Genomic DNA, 22,500 nt, shown 5'->3' with positions numbered 1-22,500 from the left:
GTAGATATAAACATGCAAACACAAAGTTAAGCATCATATATATCACAAGCAGTGCAGCTGGAGCCTTGATTTACGCTGGATTTTGGAATTTCTCCTTCCGATGTTTCTGCGCACATTCATTTTACCCTTTCGCTCGAAGCGCTGACCATCCATCCATTGTCGCGTGTCCAGGAGCGTCTGTCAATGACAATGGACCTTCGCTCACGAATATTAACATTGTTCTTCAATGTCTGTCTCATCTGCTACCGCCTTCTCATCTCTCAGTTCCCCTTCCGCTTACGCTTACGTGGCTGTGCGAACGTTTAAACTCACCTTCACAGACATACACACAGACGGAGTGGGAAGTGAGAAACCCCTGATAGGACTAGCCATGTCAGTTGTGGTATGCCGTTTTTTTTTTTTTTTTTTTTTAAGGCCAATGTTGGTTCGCCTCCCCGTTTGGCCAGTGCTGTCGCCTGTCGGGAACTGACGCGACATAGCCCGCAGTGAGTCCCGGGAATCGAACACACAACCACTTGCTGATGAGTTCAAGACAGTATCCACTGGGCTACCGCGACCGTATAAAGTTGTAGAATGTTCGTGTTTGATATGTAGGAAGCTTAGGATAGTTGATATGAATAGCTTTTTTTTCTTTTTCAAACGTTTCAGTGTGTGTGTCTGTGGACACCAAGAGTTGACCCATGATTTACCTTAACTATATAAATATATCCGTCTTTTTGGAATGTTTGGTGCATTTCCATCATAGTTCGCTTCTAGTAAGTGATTTTTTGTTAAATAAGTGTGTACTAATTGAAGAATAACGAAAGATATACTTGCATGGGTCAGGTAATGTCATGAATCAGGTTTGGGTTCCACGCTGAAACAAAGGGAAATGGAAAGACCATTAAGATATCTTTTATACCTCCTTGTTGTCCTCCATTTCATTTGTCAAATTTCCTGGACATATATATGGAGTACCTGAGTAATCCTCCCAACCTCCATACTATAAAATCTCTTGGCGATGTCCCAAAAGCACCTTTCCGTTATCTGTATAGCTTGTCGTTGTTTCCGTTATGTTATTTACTAACGTTACGAGTACCTCTATTAAACCTTACGGGACTCCACAAGTTACCTCACTCTGTCCTAACATCTTATCTTTCATTACTAGACTCTTGCATTGGTCTTTTAGGAAATATCTTATCCATAAATACCAAAATATTTCCATAATGTATATGTTCTAATTCCCATAGTAGTCGTGTGTGAGACAATTTATCAGAAGCTTTCTCCAAGTCTAAATACAAGCAATCAGTCCAACCCTCTCCCTGTTGTACCACATGAACCACTCTAGAATAATAACTCAGGTTCATTACCTACATTTCAGCTTTCATCATGCTGATCATCGATACTGGACTTTAATTTTTGAATTTCTCATTCCTTTCCTTTATAAATTGGTACCAAATTTCAAATTAAGAGTAACCATCCCTTTTTCAAAGAAAACATAACTAGGTAATTAATTTTGTCACTCAGTTGAGTCTTTACACACCATAATGTATGTAATCAGATTGGGATCCTGTCAACCCATAGAATTTTCCTTGCGTCACTGTTTCCAGTGGTTTATTGTGTGTGTGTGTGTGTGTGTGTGTGTGTGTGTGTGTGTGTGTGTGTGTGTGTGTGTGTGTGTGTGTGTGTGTGTGTGTGTGTGTGTGTGTGTGCGTCTGTCTGTCTGTTTGTCTGTCTGTGAGTGTGTATGATGTATGTGTGTGTGTGTGTGTGTGTGTGTGTGTGTGTGTATGTGTCTGTCAGCCTGTCTGTGCGTGTGTGTGCCTGTGCGTGTTTGCGTGTGTGTGTGTGTGTGTGTGTGTATGTGTCTGTCAGCCTGTCTGTGCGTGTGTGTGCCTGTGCGTGTTTGCGTGTGTGTGTGTGTGTGTGTGTGTGTGTGTGTGTGTGTGTGTGTGTGTGTGTGTGTGTGTGTGTCTATCTGTGCGTGTTTGTGTGTCTGCGTGTTTGCATGTGTGTGTGTGTGTGTATGTGCGTGTGTGCTTGTGTTGTGTGCGTGTGTGTAGGGGATATAAAAGAAAGAGAGAGGGAGAGAGAGAGAGAGAGAGAGAGAGAGAGAGAGAGAGAGAGAGAGAGAGAGAGAGAGAGAGAGAGAGAGAGAGAAAGAAATTGCCACAGGATTAAAAGTCTCGGGCATTGAATCATCTCCCAAGATTGACACGTGTCTTGAGCTATCTAATTAGAAGCTGTATTCCCTTTTTTATGTGTTCCTCTCTCTCAATATTGTTCGATTTATATCTTCCCCGTAATAAACATGTAACATTTTTCTTCTTCTTCATGCTACGCACCAGGTTAACCAAGGTTTCTGCTGTTTCTAAGAGCATATTCACACACAGCATCTGCGACCCCCTCCTCCCTCCCTTCCCCCTCCCCCTTCTCCTCTCTCCCCCTTCCCCTCTCTCCCCCTTCCCCTCTCCCTTCTCCCCCCTCTCCCTTCTCCCCCTCTCCCTTCTCCCCCTCTCCCTTCCCAACCCGAAAAAAATCTAAACCCTTTTCGAAACAACTTCTCCTTCCACATCAACGCACAAGTTTGAGTCCAAACGATTTTTGTTTCGTCAGACAAAAGCATCTCACCTCGGGGTGGAGGAAATGGAGTGTTGGGGAGTGGGAACCGGCACCTTAGGGGGGAGGGGGGGATCTAAGGGCGCCCCGGAAGGTGTCCCGAGGGACTCCCCAATAGGGGAGGTGGGACGACGCCGACCACGTAGGTGGGTGGGAGATTGGGATTTTTTTTTTTTTTTTGGGGGGGGGGGGAGGGGGACCCGCGGGGAAGGATTTCGAAAAGGGTCTATACAGACATGGAATGATTTGCCCTGTTGTTAAAAATGGGGAGAGAAACGTGAGTGAAAGCATTTGCAACAAGAAACTTCGAAATAGGATTTCTATGTTGATTTCTGTATTACTTCACCTGTACGAGTTCTTCAAATGGATGTGTTTCCCCCGCATTTCTTTTTCGTTTTTTTTTTTTTTCGTTTTCGAGTTTAACCCTAAACTCTTGCCTCCTTTATGTTGATAGACCTTTGAAGTGCGAAAACAAAAGAAATTTTGTTTGGTGATGTGGGAGACTATTCTTGTGTGAGCTCGAATTTCGAGACAGAAAGTGTACCTGTAGTCCATTGTCTCACTGTTCAACACAAAAATGATGTGAACACATTTTTTTCTGAACTATTGAACAATAGATTTGATCTTTGACGATAGTAGAAGACGTTCAGTTTATGGTATTAAAGACCAGAACAAGTGAAATTTGTAAAACATACGTACAAAAACACATACACATGCACACCCACCCACACGCACACATATGCATACACACACACACACACACACACACACACACACACACACACACACACACACACACACACAATATATATATATATATATATATGTATATATATATATATATATTATATATATATATATATATATGTATATATATATACATACATATATACATATATATATATATATATATATATATATATATATATATATATTAATCACGAGTGAATGAATAGGAGCAGGGAAAGACAGATAATGACGAAGAATAAAGAGAAAGCGCAGATATATAATTGGGAGGAATATAAAAAAGGGATAGGGAGGAGGAGGAGGAGGAGGAGGAGAAGGAGGAGGAGGAGGAGGCAAAGCACACCCTAGCAAGGCAGAAAGGACAAAAAAGTCAACTTAGAAAATGGATACCTAGGATTGTATTTTTGACTCACATAAATAATGATTAATCATCAAATGTGGGGATTCTTTCTTACAGATTTCTCCCAAGTGGGATCGCCAAATTAAAGTTGCGTAAATGTAGGTACTACTATATTTCTCTCAAAGATAAACTTGAGATGTGTTTATTTTTTTCATTGTCCGCGTTTGTTTTTACTTAAATGAAAAGAATTATCTGAGGTCAGTTAGGATACATAGATACAAAGATACAACCGAAGATGTATAGTGCAGAAAACAGAGAGTCAACTTAGGAAGCTTGAAAGAGGAGACTTCAATAAAGCTGAAACGGGTTTGACCAAAATAAAAAGCCGCGTAGATAAGGGAAGGAAATATGATGCCCATTAAGCCTGGAGCATATTCTTTTTATTTTATTTTTTTAAACTAACAGATGAGATATAGTTTCAGGAAAATGCGTAGAGGGTGCAGTACGTGTATCCATATATTAAGGCATTTTCTTCAGCGACATGACGTCACAAGAGCTACCAGGTTCGACGATGCGAAATTCAAATCATTAACGAACACTATTCAAAATGTTGCGATTGATTTTCCAATTAATTCATGAATAAGTCTTCAGTACTCACACTAATCTTCAGTAATTATTTAATTTATATGTTCACGTAGCCATTGATGTGAGCGTTAAATCACAATAGGAACTTTGTCGACCACGGGTCTTGTGCAAGCAGCATTGAAAGTCGATGAACATCACAAAAAAGAAAAAAATATATATTACCTTCCTCACCTTGACCCTGAAAACAAAAACGAAAATTTTTATTAGCCTCTGAAATCAACGTAATTGACCTAATTTTGCATTTGCAACGGAAGAAAAATAATTGGTTTTTGAACATCATGGTTTCCTTCAGCCAACGAATATTAAAGAATGCATTCCTTATTAAATTCAACACATTTCAGTTTTTATCAAAGTAAGGAAATCAAATATGGAAATTATTACACTATAAATCTAACTATTTTTGATTCTTCAATTGATAGTGTGTAAAGGACTAAGTGATAATAAATGAAAAATAGAATGCGCTGTATTTGTAAGCTTATATTCCTGTGATAATGAGGACATTTGGGTTCAGCTTTTGTTCGCTGCAGGAATAAGTGCATAAACGTTTGTCTATTAATACTTTTTTGTTGTTTTTATGACCAATTGTTGGTGTGTGTGTGTGTGTGTGTGTGTGTGTGTGTGTGTGTGTGTGTGTGTGTGTGTGTGTGTGTGTGTGTGTGTGTGTGCGTGTCTGTGTGTCTGTGTGTGTGTGTGTGTGTGTGTGTGTGTGTGTGTGTGTGTGTGTGTGTGTGTGTGTGTGTGTGTGTGTGTGTGTGTGTGTGTGTGTGTGTGTGTGTGTGTGTGTGTGTGTGTGTGTGTAAAAGAGGTGGAAGGTTTCTTTCTTATGTGATTAATTTCAGCCAGTAACACGAAGTGACAAAAGTGAGTAGAGCAAGGATGAAGCGGAGGAGAAAGGAGGAATCAAATGGGATGAGAATAACAGAGGAAGTAAAAAGAATAATAGAGAGAAACAGAGAGAGAGAGAGAGAGTTAGAAGTCGAGGTATGAGAAGATATGTGGATGAATAGAGTGAGGAGAGAGGAGGAAGGGAGAGGTAACTCAAAGAGAGGAGAAGAGAGAGAGGGAAACGAAGAGCAGTGGTTAAGAAAGAGATGAGCGAGAGGTGAGCCCGACGAGACGTCCAGAACTCCCATCCACGGGTACTTACCTGTGAGCTTGTCTGATCGCCTTGTGTTCCCCATGTGCGTGTGTGTGCGTAAACCTGCGAGGCGCTGAATACTCTGCCAGCAAGCGGTCAGACCAGAAGAAGGAAAGAAATCTTAGCTGGAAAAGTGTGAATGGCTGTCCAGGTTTGGTTGAGCCAAGGAACCTACAAGATGAAAGAAAAGCCCCAAGGCGGTAGGACGTAAAGCTGTAATATGTGTGTGTGTGTGTGTGTGTGTGTGTGTGTGTGTGTGTGTGTGTGTGTGTGTGTGTGTGTGTGTGTGTGTGTGTGTGTGTGTGTGCCCGTGTGTGTGTATGCCCGTGTGTGTGTGTGTGTGTAACTACCTAGGTGTGTAAAGAATTGGCTTAGACTTCTTGTAACTCATTCCTTTACTTTAATCTAATTTATAAAACAACAACACGAACAAATAGTAAGCCAAGTTTGACCGACTGTGGCATAGAGACATAGCTCTTGTCCCGTTTATTACAATTGGACAAAACACACACACACACACACACGTTCGCCCGCAAACAAAAAGTAAAATAATTGTTCTTTGTCCTATTTCCTTTGTAGAAAACGTGTTTTGAAAGTCCTTCTCCGAAGGACTCCAAATCGGTGGAAGACTTCCAGAAGCCCCCTGTGGAAGGAATTAAGAACGCGATAATTAGTTCTTACTAAGGATACTAAAAAAATAATAATAGATCAATAAATAAAAAATGAAAAAATAATAGATAAAAAGATAAATAGAAAAGTAAATAAGTAAATGAATAAACGTATGAATAAATGAGGGGGGAGGGGTTGTATGAGACGCTTTGAAAGTCTTAGAATGTACTAAAAACGTTAAAAAAATTGTTTCTTTCGCAGGAGAAGCAAGAACGCGAGGAGGAGGAGCGGAAGAAGCGTCTGCAGCTGTACGTCTTCATCCTGCGGTGCATCTCGTACCCGTTCAACGCCAAGCAACCCACGGACTTGACAAAACGACAGACCAAAGTCACCAAACACCAACTTGAAGTCATCCAAGGAAGGTTCCAGGTAGGTACTGGCCATTGTTTGTACAAATGACCACGGTCCTGTTCACACTAGCGGTTTCAACCTCGGCGGTTCAGTTACAATATAAGTCAATGGGGGCGTTCATACACAACCGCGCAGTTTTTCCTTGACTATGCGGTACGCCGCGGTTTCCGCGCTGTTCAAACCGCTAGTATGAACAGGGTCTAAGGCGGTTGTGAGTTGCTGTTACGGCCGCAGTAGTTACTCCCTGTTGTTGTGACCACGACAGTTATCAGCTACTGGTAATATTAGTATTTCTTCGCTGATGAAAAAGGAGTGATTTAAGCAAAATAGCAAAAAAGGAACGATAATATTAGTCCTAAAAGAATGCTGCGAGACTCTGGGTAGTAAGGGTGTCACTGAAACCCCTAAAGTATTGACTCTAGCAAACTTATGCAGTCAACACCCCATTCGATATCAGCCACTGTTGAAACTATGGTGATTACCGGCTGTTGTTATGACTACGGTAGTTAACAGCTGTTGCCCAACAGTATTTAGCGTTGATGCAGTAGGAGACTATGGTAATTTTTTTTTTTTTTTTTTTTTTTTTCTAATGTTTCATAACTACAAAGTGGGTAGCAGAAACTTGTTATAAAAGGCCGTTGAGAGGTTAGAAATTGAATTATCACTTTTGCCCTCAACGGGGCATCACAGATATAGAATAGGCTGACGACAGCTGAATTGAAAGGAAAAGTACCACCCAGAACGGCAGGGACGAACCTGGCCAAGCAGAAAGGATGTCGCGGAAATGAACGAAGTAGTCTGACGGTAACAAGAAAATTAAGAACATAAGAATGGAGTAGACTGCAATAGACCATAAGGCCTATACTAGGCAGTTCCATGTCCCTTAACACCTTTCATCCCTATCCGTAAAGTTATTTAATCTTCTCGTAAAACAACCAATTGTTTCAGCCCCCACTACATTGTTACGAAGTTGGTTAATAAGTAATGTCAGTATAGGATAAAATTTCGTTGTGGGATTTAATGTCAGTGTAGGAAAATTTTTCGTTGTGATATTTAATATCAGTATAGGACAAAATGTCAGTGGAGGACAAAATGTGACTGTAGGACAAAACGACAGTGCCGGACAATATCATAGTGAAGGACAGTGTTAGCGACGGACAAACTAGTAAAAGTGTTTGATGGTATTTTAGATTAAAAAATCATGCGCAGGCGGCATGAGGTTAAGATGTGCCCAGAGCCAGTATCAAAGAGACTGGTGACCTTTAAACTGAAACATTAGATAGAGAAACTCAAAGACTCTCACTTATACATTCGTTAATAATATTATATTTGCGTCGTGGGCGGCACATTTTGACGAGATTATGATGGGATTAGGATAATCCATTGTGAATGATATAGGGATAGTGTGGCTCGAGCTCGTATTATTTTCTTGAAGATACTTACTCACCAGGAATGGCCCCTAAAAGAATGCCGCCCTAACTTGCCCTCAAGCACCGATAACCAAAGGTCATGAACCTTCCGTGGCGTTTCAGCGATGTCATTTCCTCCTGAACGACTCCATGGAATGTGATGTAATTCCGCCCTCAAAGGAAAAAACAGCAACTACGTCATAAGGAGACCGCGCGCGCCTCACAATAACTTCTTCGACCTCAAATTATTGGGACCGAAGACCGCGTGGGAGGGAACTTGGAAGCCTCGGACAGACCGAGGTGATGACGGCGGCCCTTAGGGGAGGAGCGTGGGAGGGTGGTGGGCAAAAGTTGTCCGGAAGAATGGGCGAGATGCCTCTGCAACTCATGTCATTGCGGTCTTGGACTAGGAGAACCGCGGCACTGCAGGACAAAGTTTGGGCACAACCTCATCAGTGGAGCATCTCAGTCAATCATTTTTTTTTTTTTTTTTTTTTTTTTGTGCGTGTGGGTGGGTTGGTTGGTTGGTTGGTCACTGGATTAAGAATATTTGTTTTATGATATATAAGACAAAGACGAATCCTTCGTTGTCTATCCATACTAACTGGTACATTTCATGTGTGCGTGCGTGTGTACGATTGTGCCTGTAAGCTTCAGAGGGCTGGAGAAAGTGTGCCAAGAGATATTGCTCCGTTCACACATTCGTTCTCGGAAACCTCCTTCATAAGCGAACAGGATCGTCTGGCGTTAGTTACAATAAGATATCTCGGTGTAGCACTGGGACAAATGAGTTAGGTGAAGAGGGAATAGACATAATTCGAACATGAAATAGATAACATGATCATAGACTACAACACACACACACACACACACACACACACACACACACACACACACACACACACACACACACACACATACATACATACATACACACACACATACACACGCACGCACACATACACACACACACATGCACACACATATATATATGTATATATATATATATATATATATTTTTTTTTTTTTTTTTGTTTTTTTTTTTTTTTTTTTTGTGTAGCCAGGTAGGATACTTTCTTGCAGGCAGACGAGGTTAAAAGCTATTGAAGATTCATTTTTGATTATCTTCTTGCGTATAGTCTCTATACGACGAATATTTGACTTATCATTTTCTGTAAGTCTGTTTAGGAGATCTCTTATATTGGCCAATATAAGAGATCTCCTAAACAGACTTACAGAAAATGATAAGTCAAATATTCGTCGTATAGAGACTATACGCAAGAAGATAATCAAAAATGAATCTTCAATAGATTTTAACCTCGTCGGCCTGCAAGAAAAAATATATATATATATATACATACATACATACACTTATGCGCACATACATATACGCACACACGTACACATACACACACATAAGCACACACACATGCATGCACGCACGCACACAGACAAACACACACAATTGTAGAAAATGCAGAACTGAGGGTTGACTCCTAGAGACAGGGAAGATATAACTTTGGAAAGTCAAATTTTACAGACCCGAGGAAATGTTTTTGGTGAAACACAGATTGGAGAGCATTCAAAAGGACAAAATATGTCGAGCATAAATGGAACACCCTTCTGAATATGTAGGACTCAGAACTAGGAGATTTCTTTTCGAGGAGAATTTCAAAGAAGAGGAAGATTGGTAAATTCAGGTAAAGAAATCAAATCGAATCAAGCAAAGCACAGGAAAAGGGGAAAGAGGAAAGTACCAATAAAATAAGAGAGGAATATGATAACTCCAGAAATGAATATACAAATGTATGAAGACAAGAAGAAACTTTGAAAAAGATGCAATCGACATATGTAGAGATGAACCAGTGTTGTTTTATAGATTTAGCAAAAGTAAATTGAGACACGGGGAAGGAATCATTAACTTCAAAGTTGATGGGACAATATATGGAGATTCTAAAACACAGGAGGAAATATTGCACTCTTTGTGTATCATAGAGAGCTAAGACTGAAACAGAGACTTCTTTGTCTTTGATTAGACCAAAGGAGGTTTATGATGATTTTGAAGTTAATGAGTGAAATACTGAAAGCTTGGCGTTCAATTACATAAGAGTGGAAGGGCGAGATGGGCAAAATTCACTGTCGGCATTGGATGCGAAGAAGACACTAAAGCTTCTTGGCATCTCAGATGGGATACTTCATTGATAGGTAGGAAAATGTACAGCGGTGAGCCACAAAACTTATGCCAAATATAAGAAACAAAGCATACAAAAACTACTTAAAACTTGCACTCACTAAATAAAAAAAAAGAGGAAGCTCAGAGAAGAAATTTTAAAAGTAATAGGTAACATAAAAGTTGAAAAATATGAACCAGAGAAGAAACAATGATTTAAACCTGCCAGGGTGTAGATTTAGCCTGAAAGTAGGTAGGAACAATTTTGTAATCGTGTTGTTAACGAATGGAGTAAGCTTTCAGCCGAGGTGATTCAATTCACATAAGTATTTTTTTTTTTTTACTAATTTATCTATTTATTTTTATTTTATTATTCATTTATTTTATTTATTTATTTATTTACTTTTTTTTCGCCTCCTACCTTGTAATGGATGGAATGGGTGGGAGTGTTTTCCATGCCTTTTTCTTTTTGGCTATCCTCCGTGTATATGTATGTATGTATGTATGTACCTTGTAATGGACTGAGGCATTCTTTATAATTGTCATTTGTATCTCGTAGCTCCAGGTTTCTCTGGTAAAAATTAGATAAGACAGACCAAATATAATCTGTCCCTCTCTCCCTCTCAACTCTTCTCGTTGTGAAATGACTGTTTTTCCTGGTAGAATGTACTGTAGCTAAGAATGACCAAATATACTCTCCCTCCATCTCTTCCTTTATCCCTCTCTCCTTCCCCTTCTCTCTCTCTCTCTCCCTCCCCTTCTCTCTGTCCCATCCCTTCTCGTTGTAAAATGACTAGGTCTTCTTGGTAGTGTGTAACTAATAATTATCAAATACTCTCTCTCTCTCTTTCTCTCTCTCTCTCTCTCTCTCTCTCTCTCTCTCTCTCTCTCTCTCTCTCTCTCTCTCTCTCTCTCTCTCTCTCTCTCTCTCTCTCTCTCTCTCTCTCTCTCTCTCTCTCTCTCTCTCTCTCTCTCTCTCTCTCTCTCTCTCTCTCTCTCTCTCTCTCTCTCTCTTCTATCTTTCCAATATTTTTTTTTGCTTTCCCAAATAATCAACTCCCGAGCCATGGCTTCCCTTAGCCCCTCGAGCACCTCGAGACCCCAGACGTTGTGCAAGAGGCGAGGACGTTAGCGCCGCCGCATCTCACATGAAAGGACCCAGAAGCTATTGTGTCCCCTCAGATCGTGGAAGGCACGGGGGCCAGGCTGGATTGGAGTGCGAGGTCGAAGAGCTAATGGAGGGAAGGTCCTGTGGCCGAAAGGGGGAAAGCAAAGCGAAGGACCTGACACCAGGAGGCGCCATATTGTGACCTTTGACCTGTGTGTGCGAGGTCAAGGTCAACACGCCCCGGCGGCCTAGGCCAAAAGGGGTGTGAAATAAGGTTGAAAAAATAAGGGAAGGGGAAGTGCGAAAAGTAAAGAGGAAGAGAGCAGAAAGAGGAATGAGTAAACCAAGACACAAAGGTAACGAAAACGAAAGAAGAGAAGAGAAGAAATTGAGAATGATAAGAGAGAGAACCAGTATGTCACTCAATTAACCAGTCAGTCAAGCAGCCAGCCTGTCAGTCAGTCAATCAGTAATTCAGTCTTGCTGTTAGAGAGCTCGCCCCATATTGATGGACATGCAAGAAGAGAAGGAAGAGGACAAGGAGGAGGGCAAGGAGAAAATGAAAAAAAGACGAGGAAAAAAGGAACATTGAAAAAGAGAAAAAGATAGGGCAAAATTGGAAGAAGGAAGAAAAGAAATTGGGGCAGAGGAAACTGGGAGGAGGATGAAGAAAGGAGGAAGGAGAAGATTAGGAAGAAGAGAAGAAAAAAGAGAGTGGGGATGAAAAAGGGAGAAAGTTGAAGAAAGGAGGAAAATGAAGAGATAGAAGAGTAGGAAGAAGAGAAGAAGAAAGGAAGAGAGAGATGAGGAAATGGAGAAAGTTAAAGATGGGAGGAAAATGAAGAGGTAGATGAGTAGGATGAAGAGAAGAAGAAAGGGAATGGGGATGAGGACAAGATGGATGAAGAGGAGGAAAAAAGACGGAGGAAGGAAGAAAGAAGGAAAATGAGGAAGGAAAACAGTAGGAAGAAGGAAAAGAAAGAGGGAAGAGGAAAAGGAGGAAGGAGAAGAGAAGGAAGAAAAAAAGGAGAGGGGATTCAGGACAAGAAAGGAAAAGAGGAGGAAGAGAAAGAAAACAAAGTAAAAGGGAGGGGAGGAAGAGGAGAAAAAAATAAGAATATGAGATGGAAAAAGGAAAAAGGAAGAACGAAGAGAAGGAAAAGAAGGAAGAAGAGTGGAAAGAGAAGTTGGACAAAAGGCACGAGGATCAGAAGGAAAAAAAAGTGAAGGAAGAAGAAGTAAAAAAGAAGGAAAGAGAGGTAAAGGAGAAACAGGAGGAAGAGGAAGGGGGGAGAGTTGGGAAAAGAGAGAAAAATAAGGAGAGGGGGATGAAGACGTGGAGGAGAAAGAGAAAAAGCAGAAGTAGGAGGAGGGGAGGGGATGGGAAGAGAAGGAAAAGAAGGAAGAAGAGAAGGAAGAAAAGTAGGGCAAAGAGTGCGATGACCAAGAGAAAACAAGAGGAGGAAAAGAAGGAGAAAGAAGGAATGGGAAAGGAAGGATTAGAGTTGGAAGAAGAATAGGAGGAGGAGTCGTGCTAAGAGGAAAACTAGGATGAGACAGCAAGGAACAAGAAAAGCAAAAACATGAGAGAGGTGATGATAATGATGAGGAGGAGCTGAGTCAGAAGATGAAGAGGAGGAGAGAGGTAAGAGTAAGGAGAAGGAAAGAAAGGAGGAGAGGAAGGAGGAGGAGGAGGTAAAAAGGATGAAAGCATGTGGGAGGAAGAGGAGGAAGGGAAAAGGGAGGAGGAGGAGGAAGGGGAAAGAGGAGGAGAGAAAAAGGAGGAAAAAGAAGAAAGAGAAGAAGGGGAGGAGGAAGAAAAGGAAAAGGAAGATAAGGAGGAGGTAAATGATCTGTCAAGAGGAGCCCGAAGGGCGCTGAAGAAGTAAAGGACTCAGTGGAATGGCATCATAAATGCAGGGCCATTAATTGCCCTGGGATGGGGCGGGGTCCTCGGGTGGGACAGAGCAGCGAGTGGAGTGGGGCAATGAACAGAGGACCCTTGTTGCCAAGCGGGGCAGGGGCAAGACGGGCCAAGCAGACGGAGCAATACAGAAGAGAACACAGGACAGAGGTCAGACCTTACCGTCCATGTTGCAGGACCACCGCTAGCAGGCTCCCGTCACTGCCCTTCCTCCCACCCCAAACGACTTCCGAGACGGGAAAAGAGGGAAAAGAATGGTTCTGGTGAGACGCACCAAAGATTGTAAATGCAACAACAATGCAAAGAGGTCCCATCCTCAGCTGAATAAAATTCTCTGAAGGTGGCCAGAACCTGGAAAGCTGGAACCCGGAAACCCGGAAAGGCAGCATCGTGGCGAAGGGAAAGGGTTTGGTAGGAAGAGGAGGAGGAGGAGGAGGAGAGGTTGATGTATGGCATGGATTATATCGAAGAATCCAAGGCTTGCTTCTTTTCCTAGCTCCTACAGATACATCTTCTTCTTATTCTTCCCCTTCTTTCTTCTTTTTCTCCTTCTTCTTCTTTTTCTTCTCCTTCTCCTTCTTTACCATTTTCTTTTTCATCATCATCTTCTTCTTCTTCTTCTTTTTCTTCTTCTTCTTCTTCTTCTTCTTCTTCTTCTTCTTCTTCGTCTTCGTCTTCCTTTTTCTTTTTTCTTCCATTTTCTTCTTTTTCTTCATTTTCTATTTCTTCTTTTTCCCTTTATTCTTCCATTTTCCTTCTTTTTCATCTTGATTTTCTATTTCTTCTTTTCATTTTTTATCCTTTTTTTTCTTCTCCTTCCTGCTCTTCATCTTCACGTTTTTCACTTCTCCTTCTTCCTTTCCTCCTACTATTCTATTTGCATCATTATTTCTTTGCTTTTTTTCAGGGCAACAATATTCCACGGCTGATAATTAGTCCATGAGTTTATCACCGCTAAAGTTTTAATGTATTCAGGCTCATTAAATAGGATTCCATCCCGTTTCAGTTGGAATAAAAATGGCGCAGAGCACGAAAATTTTCGTTGACTTGAACTAAATAACGAGGGAGAAAATGTGAAGAATGGGCCCAAAAATGGTCAGATCTCAATTGAAAAGGAGACGAAGAAAAATGAGAGACACAAGGAAAAACTTTGACAGGACAATGAAAGGAAACGAAGAAAAGGAAAATGGGAGTAAAAAGAAAACGGGAGGAGATGAATGTATGATAAATAGAAATAAACGTGGGAAAAAAAGTAGCAAATTTGTCACAAAAGAAAATAGGAAATAGGAACTCCGACAAAAGAAAATGAAGCTGATTGTCACTACATTTTTCTGTCCCTTTTTATTTTATTCATTTTTTTTTCTCGGAACTCCAGCAGAAGTATATAATTGTGTGTGTGTGTGTGTGTGTGTGTGTGTGTGTGTGTATTCACTTGGTCTTTGGATCACGTGTTGGACTCGTGATCGATAGCTATTTCCCTCCTGGAAGAGAGCTCAGAGCTCGTAAGTCCGATCTATGGGTAATGCTATGACCTTGCACACACACACACACCCAACTCCCCGCCCACGAGAGTTGGAGTAACACCCCTCAGCGCTGCGATACTGATATTATTTCAGCCCCGGGCGAGAGTCGAACCCGGACCTCCGTAGTGGCAGGCCAGAGCTCTAACCCCATTGTGTGTGTGTGTGTGTGTGTGTGTGTGTGTGTGTGTGTGTGTGTGTGTGTGTGTGTGTGTGTGTGTGTGTGTGATTCACCATTCACCATGGTCTTGGATCACGTGTTGGACTCGTGATTGACAGTTATTAACCTCCCAGATGAGAGCTCAGAGCTTGTATGACCGACCTATGGGTAATACTGTGTGTGTATTTACCTAGTTGTATTTTGCTGGAAGGGGAGCTATGCTCGTGGGATCCCGCCTTTGTATCTCGCAGTGTCTAGTTTGCTTTTAAACTCATGAATGGTTTCTGCGCATACTATTTCTTTGTCTAGTCTGTTCCAAGTGTCCACTACTCTATGTGGAAAACTGTTTTCCTTCAGTTCTCTTCTGTAGCTATGTTTTTTATTTTCTTTCCATGTCCTCTTGTGTTTCTCTTGTTCCAGTTTAGTAAGTCCCCCCTATATCTGTGCCTTTCTCCCTCTTCTTCCTTCCTTCCTCCTCTCCTCTCCTTCCTCCTTGTGTGTGTGTGTGTGTGTGTGTGTGTGTGTGTGTGTGTGTGTGTGTGTGTGTGTGTGTGTGAGTGTGAGTATGCGTGAGAGAGAGAGAGAGAGAGAGAGAGAGAGAGAGAGAGAGAGAGAGAGAGAGAAAGAGAGAGGGAGAGAGAGATGGAGAGAAAGACAGAGAAGAGAGCGCGAGCCACACATATGCCCATTGAAACTTCACACACCTGGACTCTGCCCCTATCAAACATCAATGACTGTCACTCACCTTGGGCACAGGGCCAGGGCCCATTCGATAAATTCGGCCTCGGTTAATTAGGTTTTTAAACAGAAAGACGGGAAGATCACATAAACAGAAAAAGGAGACGGGGGAAGGACGGGGTGGTTTGAATGAACTCTTGAAAAAAATGAATAAATAAATAGATAAATAAATAGATAAATCGATAAATGATTAAATGAATAAATAAATAAATAAGAAGATAAACGCCAACGTGGTAAAAGAATGACAAGAAAAGGAGAAATGAGATAGTGGATAAGGAAAAGGGATTTTTTTTTTTTTTCTTTCAAGTTCAGACCGACTCGCCTCAAAAGGAAACGAAAAAGGAAAGAAGAAAAGAAGGAGGAGGAGGAGGAGGAGGTGAGCGAGAAAGAAAACCAATGATCCGGAAGGTCCACTCGGTGACAAAAGAACGGAGTCTTGGGTCTGTGCATGTTTAGAAAAAGAGAGAGAGAGAGAGAGAGAGAGAGAGAGAGAGAGAGAGAGAGAGAGAGAGAGAGAGAGAGAGAGAGAGAGAGAGAGAGAGGAGGTAGTATACGTCGTGGAAAAGTATCCGTTCCAGACAAGTGATTTTATTCACCAGAGAGAGGAGAAAGGAGGAGAGAGGAGGAAGGAGAGGAGAGGAGAAAGGAAGGAAGAAGAGGGAGGAAGGGGAGAGGAGGAAGGAGGGGAGAGGAGGGAGGGAGGGGAGAGGAGGAAGGAGGGGAGGAGGGAGGGAGGGAGGGCGAAAGTGGGAGGGTAGCGCGACCTTGTACGAGGGCTTCATCAATCGAGATCTTTACAGCAGTGTCCTCCTCGAGACGCTGTTCGCCTCCTCCTCCTCCTCCTCCTCCTCCTCCTCCTCCTCCTCCTCCTCCTCCTCCTCCTCCTCCTCCTCCTCCTCCTCCTCCTCCTCCTCCTCCGCCTCCGCCTCCGCCTCCTCCTCTTCATTTTCCTCCTCATTCCTCGTCACCCTCCTCCGCCAGCTCCTCTTCATTTTCCTCCTCCTCCTACGCCTCCTGGTCTCCCTTCCCTCCTCCTCCCCCACCCTCCTCCTCCCCCACCCTCCTCCTCCCCCACCCTCCTCCCCTCCTCCTCCCCACCCTCCTCCTCCCCCACCCTCCTCCTCCTCCTACTCCTCCCCCACCCTCTTCCTCCCCCTCGTCCTCCCCCTCCCTCCTCCTTCCCCTCCCTCCTTTTCCTTATCTTCCTCTTTTATTTTTTTTCTCTTCTTTTTCTTTCTCCTCCTCCTCTTCATTTTCTTCCTCCTCCTCTCCCCCTCTTCCCATCCCCCTCCCTCCTCCTCATCCATCTCTCTCTTCCTCCACCTCCTCTTCTTCTTGTTCTTCTTCCCTCTCTTCCTCCTTCTCTTCCTCCTCCTCTCTTCCTCCTCGTCTTCCTCTCCCTCTTCCTCCTCTTTTTGCCCCTCATGAATCGGAAGAAAATTCATAATACCCGTGACTTCGATGGTGGGTTTGATTCTAACCTTCTTAGCCAAAGGCTGAAAGAAATCGCCAGGCGGCACTCGAACGTGACTGAAGATGTTCCACACCAGATGTCTCCAACACGTGATCCAAAGCTGTCGTGAACCACACACACACACACACACACACACACACACACACACACACACACACACACACACACACACACACACACACACACACACACACACACACACACACACACACACACACACGTATGTATATCTATATATACGTCGGCTAATATAAGAGATCTCCTGAGCAGACTTACAGAAAATGATAAGTCAAATATTCGTCGTATAGAGACTATACCCAAGAAGATAATCAAAAATGAATCTTCAATAGCTTTTAACCTCGTCTGCCTGCAACAAAATATATGTATATGTATATATAATATATATATATATGTATATATTTATGTATGTATATACACATATGTATATTTGTGTATATCTAAATCTATCTATACATATATATATATATATATATATATATATATATATATATGTGTGTGTGTGTGTGTGTGTGTGTGTGTGTGTGTGTGTGTGTGTGTGTGTGTGTGTGTGTGTGTGTGTGTGTGTGTGTGTGTGTGTGTGTGTGTGTGGTTGGGTATGGGTGTGGGTGTGTGGGTGTGTGGGTGTATGTATGTATGAATAGATAGACAGGTAGACAAATATAGATATTCACTCTATCTATATCTTTTTAGTGCCATGAAACTCCTTTCTGCTTTCATCAACCCACATATTCTTGACGAAAAGAAAAGGAAAATATAATAAGAAAAATATGTATATACGAGTATACCGGAGACCAGGAGAATCTTAGAGATCCGGGAAGCGCAGGAAAGGAACTTAAGGATGGAAATGGTGACCGAAATGAAGATGAAGAAGCCGGAAGTCCCTCCCCCGCGCCGAGCCGCGCCGAGCCGCGCCGGCTCCGTGGCACACCGGGCCGGCCGCGCCAGAAAACCAACACTTGAGGCTTCTATAGGGTCCCCGGGCTCCTCCCAAGATTATGTATCAGCCTATCGCTCTCTCTCTCTCTCTATCTATCTCTCTCTCTCTGCCTCTCTCTCTCTCTCTCCCTCTCTCTCTCTCTCTCTCTCTCTATCTCTCTCTCTCTCTCTCTCTCTCTCTCTCTCTCTCTCTCTCTCTCTCTCTCTCTCTCTCTCTCTCTCTCTCTCTCTCTCTCTCTCTCTCTCTCTCTCCCTATATATATATGTGTATATATATCACACGCACACACACAAACACACAAACACACACAGGTCTGCTTCCGTCACTCATACACGCAGGATGACTCTGTCTCTCGTAGACCCAGTCTGTCCCGGGCGCTGTCTATCTCTCAGAGTCTGCAATAACTCAGCAGGAAGGAGTCTTGGAAAAAAAAGTTAAACTATCCTTTGCATACTGCATCCCACCGCGCAAATAAACTACCTCACTCTTATCTCCCTCTCCTCCTCCTCCTCCTCCTCCTCCTCCTCCTCTTCCTTCTCATCCTCATTCTTATCAACTTTCCTCCCCTCCTCATTCTCCTTCACCTCTTCCTTCTGCTCCTTTACTCTTCCTTTTTCTCAGACTCCATCTTTTCTTGCTCCTCCAATTCGTCCTCTCCATTCTCATCCTTCTCCTCTTCTTCATCTTCCTCCTCCTCCTCCTCGACGTCGTCGTCTCCTTTCCTTCTTCCTTATGCCTCCTCCTGTTCCTTCTCTTTCTCCCTGTCCTGCTGGCACGCGCGAGAGGGAGAGAGAGAGGGACAATAAAGACCTCTGAGGGTCTAGGACGGGTTCCTCAGCACGCATCTTCATTGCCGCGGGTGGCTGGAGGGGCAGGGGGAGGACTGGGGGCTTTTAAGGATAAATGCATTTTTTTTTTCCTTTCTCAATTTTGTCGTCTGTGCACATCATGTCATCGTCTCCTTGATTCACCTTCCTCACCCTTTCTCCTCCTCCTCCTCCTCCTCCTCCTCCTCCTCCTCCTCCTCCTCCTCCTCCTCCTCCTCTTCTTCCTCCTTTTCTTTCTGCTCATCATCAACATCATTATCCTCTTCCTCCTACCCGTTCTCTTCCTCCTCCTCCACCTCCTCCTCCTCCTTCTTATCTTTCTCCAAACCCTCTTCTTCCTCCTTTTCTCATTATTTTCCTTTTACTTTTTTGTATCTTCCTCTTCCTGCTTCTGGAGCTTCATGTCTTCGTCTGCACTATACTTCTTTCGTAGCTCGGCACGATCCTTACTCCTGATTTATCCCAGCACTTCATTTCGCCCCCACACAGCAAGTAACTATTTTTATAGTAATTTCAATATGGCAACTTTATTTCTTAATCTGTCTTTATTTATTTATCTATTTACTTATTTATTTCTTAATCTGTCTTTATTTATTTATCTATTTACTTATTCATTTCTTAATCTGTCTTTATTTATTTATGTATTTACTTATTCGTTGACCTATTTAATCATTTATTTGTGTGTTTATTTTCGTTTGTTTAATATCATTATTTTTGCGGGGAGTGTGTAGCGCAGAGGGCATTTGCCAGTCTCCGTGGAAAAGGTTTTGCAATTCCGATCATTTATGTTCTTGGGTGAAATCGTGCACGCTCTTCTTTCATTTTATGTTAAATGTACACTTCGTATAATTTTTTGGCTTTCTGTGGTTTTTTTTTTTTTTTTTTTTTTTTTTTTTTTTTAGGCCCGAGCCTGCGCTGCTTCTTCTTGGCAGCCTCCATTGCCTCAAAGTGGACCGTTCCCAAGTGAATGTTTTATTTAAAAAGTAATGCTTGCGGTGTTGGCTAGTCTCATATGATTGTGAGTGCGTGTGTCTGTGTGCGTATGCCTGTGTGGCTGTGTTTGTGCCTGTGTGTGTGTGATTCACCATGGTCTTGGATCACGTGTTGGACTCGTGATAGACAGCTATTCCCCTCTCTGAAGAGAGCTCAGAGCTCATATATAATCGATTTATTAGTAATGCTGTGACCTTACACTCACACACACACCCAACTCCCCGTTCACGAGAGATGAAGTAACAACTCGCAGCGCAGCGATACTGAAATTATTTCAGCCCTGGGCGGGATTCGAACCCGGACCGCCTTATTGGCAGCTGGGAACTCTAACCACTGCGCCACGAGGTGTGCGTGCGTGTGTGTGTGTGTGTGTGTGTGCATGTGTGTGTATGCGTGTGCGTGTGTGTATATTTACCTAGTTGTATTTTACGGGACGAGAGCTATGCTCGTTGTGACCCGTTCTCGTATCTCTTCGTATCTAGTTTATTCTTAAAACCTAGTATAGTTTTGGCACTCACTCTTTCTCCCTTTAATTTGTTCCAGATAACAATCACTCTATGTGGGAAGCTATTCTTTTTCAAATCTCTTCTGTAACTGCCCTTCTTTAGCTTCTTTTCGTGTCCCCTTGTTTCTCTTCTGTCCCTTTATAATAATTCGTCTCTATCAAGAATTTCCATCCCTTTCATAATTCTGTAAATGGTCAACAAAGCGCCTCTTTCTCTTCTCTGTTCCAGAGGTGTAATTTCTCCAATTTTTGTTTGTATGTCATATTTGATATGTGTAGGTGCCATTTTTGTCGCTGCTCTTTGATTTTCTTTTTCTTTTTTTCTTTTTTTCTTTTTTTTCAAGGTGCCCATAGTGTGGCAGCATACTCTAGCTTAGGTCTTATTAGTGCAACCACTATTTTCTTTACCATTTCTTCATCCATGTAGTCGAAGGCCACTTTCATTGATCTTAATAAGTTAAAAGTCTCTCCAACTAATTTGTTGACATGTTTATCAGGTGTCAAGTCATTTGAGATAATCACTCCCAGGTCCCTTTCTGAGTCGTCGACTTTTTTGACTTTCCTGTTACCAATTTTATATTGACCCGATAATCTATTTTTGCTTTTCCAAATTCCATTATACTACATTTCTTAATGTTAAAGTTCATTTCACACCTCAGATTCCATTCCCATATTTTGTCCAGTTCTTCTTGTAGCGATCTACAATCTTCTTCTGTGCTTACTCTCTTGAATAATTTGGCACCATCAGCAAAGAAGTTCATGTAACACCTCACTCCCTCATTCATATCATTTATATATAAGGCAAACATTAAAGGAGCCAATACAGAGCCTTGCGGGACGCCACTTATCATATCTTCCCTGTTCGAATTTTTGTCTCTAAGTACCACTCTCATTTTTCTCCCACTTAAGAAATCCTTCATCCATTCCAGTAGCTTACCTTGCATTCCTCCTATTATTTTAATTTTTCTTATTATCTTTTTATGTGGTACTTTGTCAAAAGCCTTCTGCAAGTCCAAGCAGGCGCAATCTGCCCAGCCATCTCTTTCTTGTATTATCTCAATTAATCTCAACTAAAAGCATATTAAGTTTGTGGTACACGGTCTTCCACTTCTAAAGCCAAATTATTTATGGTTTAATATTTTATACTCTTCCAAGTGTTTGATCCATTTGTTTCTGATAACCTTTCCGCATATTTTTGCTACTGTGTTTGTGTGTGTGTGTGTGTGTGTGTGTGTGTGTGTGTGTGTGTGTGTGTGTGTGTGTGTGTGTGTGTGTGTGTGTGTGCATGTGCGTGTATGTGTGTGCATTTTTTCGTACAATGTCAGGGGATAATAGATACATAATTCTCTATACAGTCACCATTATAAGGACTATAAACCAAGCAGTATTTTATTCGAAGTTGTCGTAGATAAGACTCCACTCGCAAAGAAATGGTCAATTTTTTTTCTTTTCCTTTCCTTTCTCTTGTGCCATTTCCCTTCAATCTTTTCTTTACCACCGCTATGACTCCTCTCCAGTGCCCCATTAAGGCCTTATGGTCTGGCATCTGGCGCCACAATTCCATTATTCTTCCTGTGCGTTGTCAAGTCTCCTGTTCTTCGTCTGGTGCCGTCGATGGGAACTTCTACGTGAACTTCTTGCAATCGAGACGCTTGGAGAGCATTGCCTCCTTATATTGATCAGCTGCAAACCCTTCCCTCCTTTATCCTCATCCTCATCCTCCTCATCCTCACCTTTTCCTCTCCCTCATCCCTTTCTCCTCCCCTTATCCATCTTTTCCTTCTCTTTTTCTTTTCCTTCTCTTTTTCTTTTCCTTCTTCTTCTTTTTCTTCTTCGTCTTCTTCTTCCTCTTCTTCTTCTTCTTCTTCTTCTTCTTCTTCTTCTTCTTCTTCTTCTTCTTCTTCTTCTTCTTCTTCTTCTTCTTCTTCTTCCTTTTCCTTCTTCCTTTCCACCTCCTTCTTTCCTTGCCCGTACTTCTCCTCTTTCTCTTCCTCCTCCTCGTCTTTCACTTCCTCCTCCTCCTACTTCCCCTTCTCCTCCTCGTCCACATATCCTCCTCTTTCTCCTTTTTCTCTTCCTTCACCTCCTTGACCTCCTCCTACTCCTACTCCCCTTCCTTCTCGTCTTTCTCCTTTTCCTCCCCCTTCACCTCCTCCTACTCCTATTCCTCCTACTCCCCTCCCTTCTATTCATCCTCCCTCCTTTTCCTCCTCCTTCCCCCTCTTC

At 42.3% G+C, this 22,500-nt stretch overlaps 1 protein-coding gene across 24 annotated transcripts in view; it reads left to right on the top strand.

Annotated features, from left to right (window-relative positions):
* Cadps (calcium-dependent secretion activator 1) overlaps positions 1 to 22,500 on the top strand; it is a 1,142,346-nt gene that overhangs the window by 542,634 nt on the left and 577,212 nt on the right. For all 24 annotated transcript variants that reach the window (XM_076212572.1, XM_076212575.1, XM_076212566.1 and 21 more), the window contains one exon: positions 6,339 to 6,506. In XM_076212572.1, the coding sequence (XP_076068687.1) occupies positions 6,339 to 6,506 (168 nt within the window). The remainder of the gene's footprint in view (positions 1 to 6,338; positions 6,507 to 22,500) is intronic.

This window comes from Oratosquilla oratoria, chromosome 30, assembly GCF_046742065.1.
Source record: "Oratosquilla oratoria isolate Oo_2021 chromosome 30, ASM4674206v1, whole genome shotgun sequence".
NCBI lineage: Eukaryota > Metazoa > Arthropoda > Malacostraca > Stomatopoda > Squillidae > Oratosquilla > Oratosquilla oratoria.
Note: the sequence above shows the minus strand (reverse complement) of the source record. Positions and strands in the feature narration are given on the sequence as shown.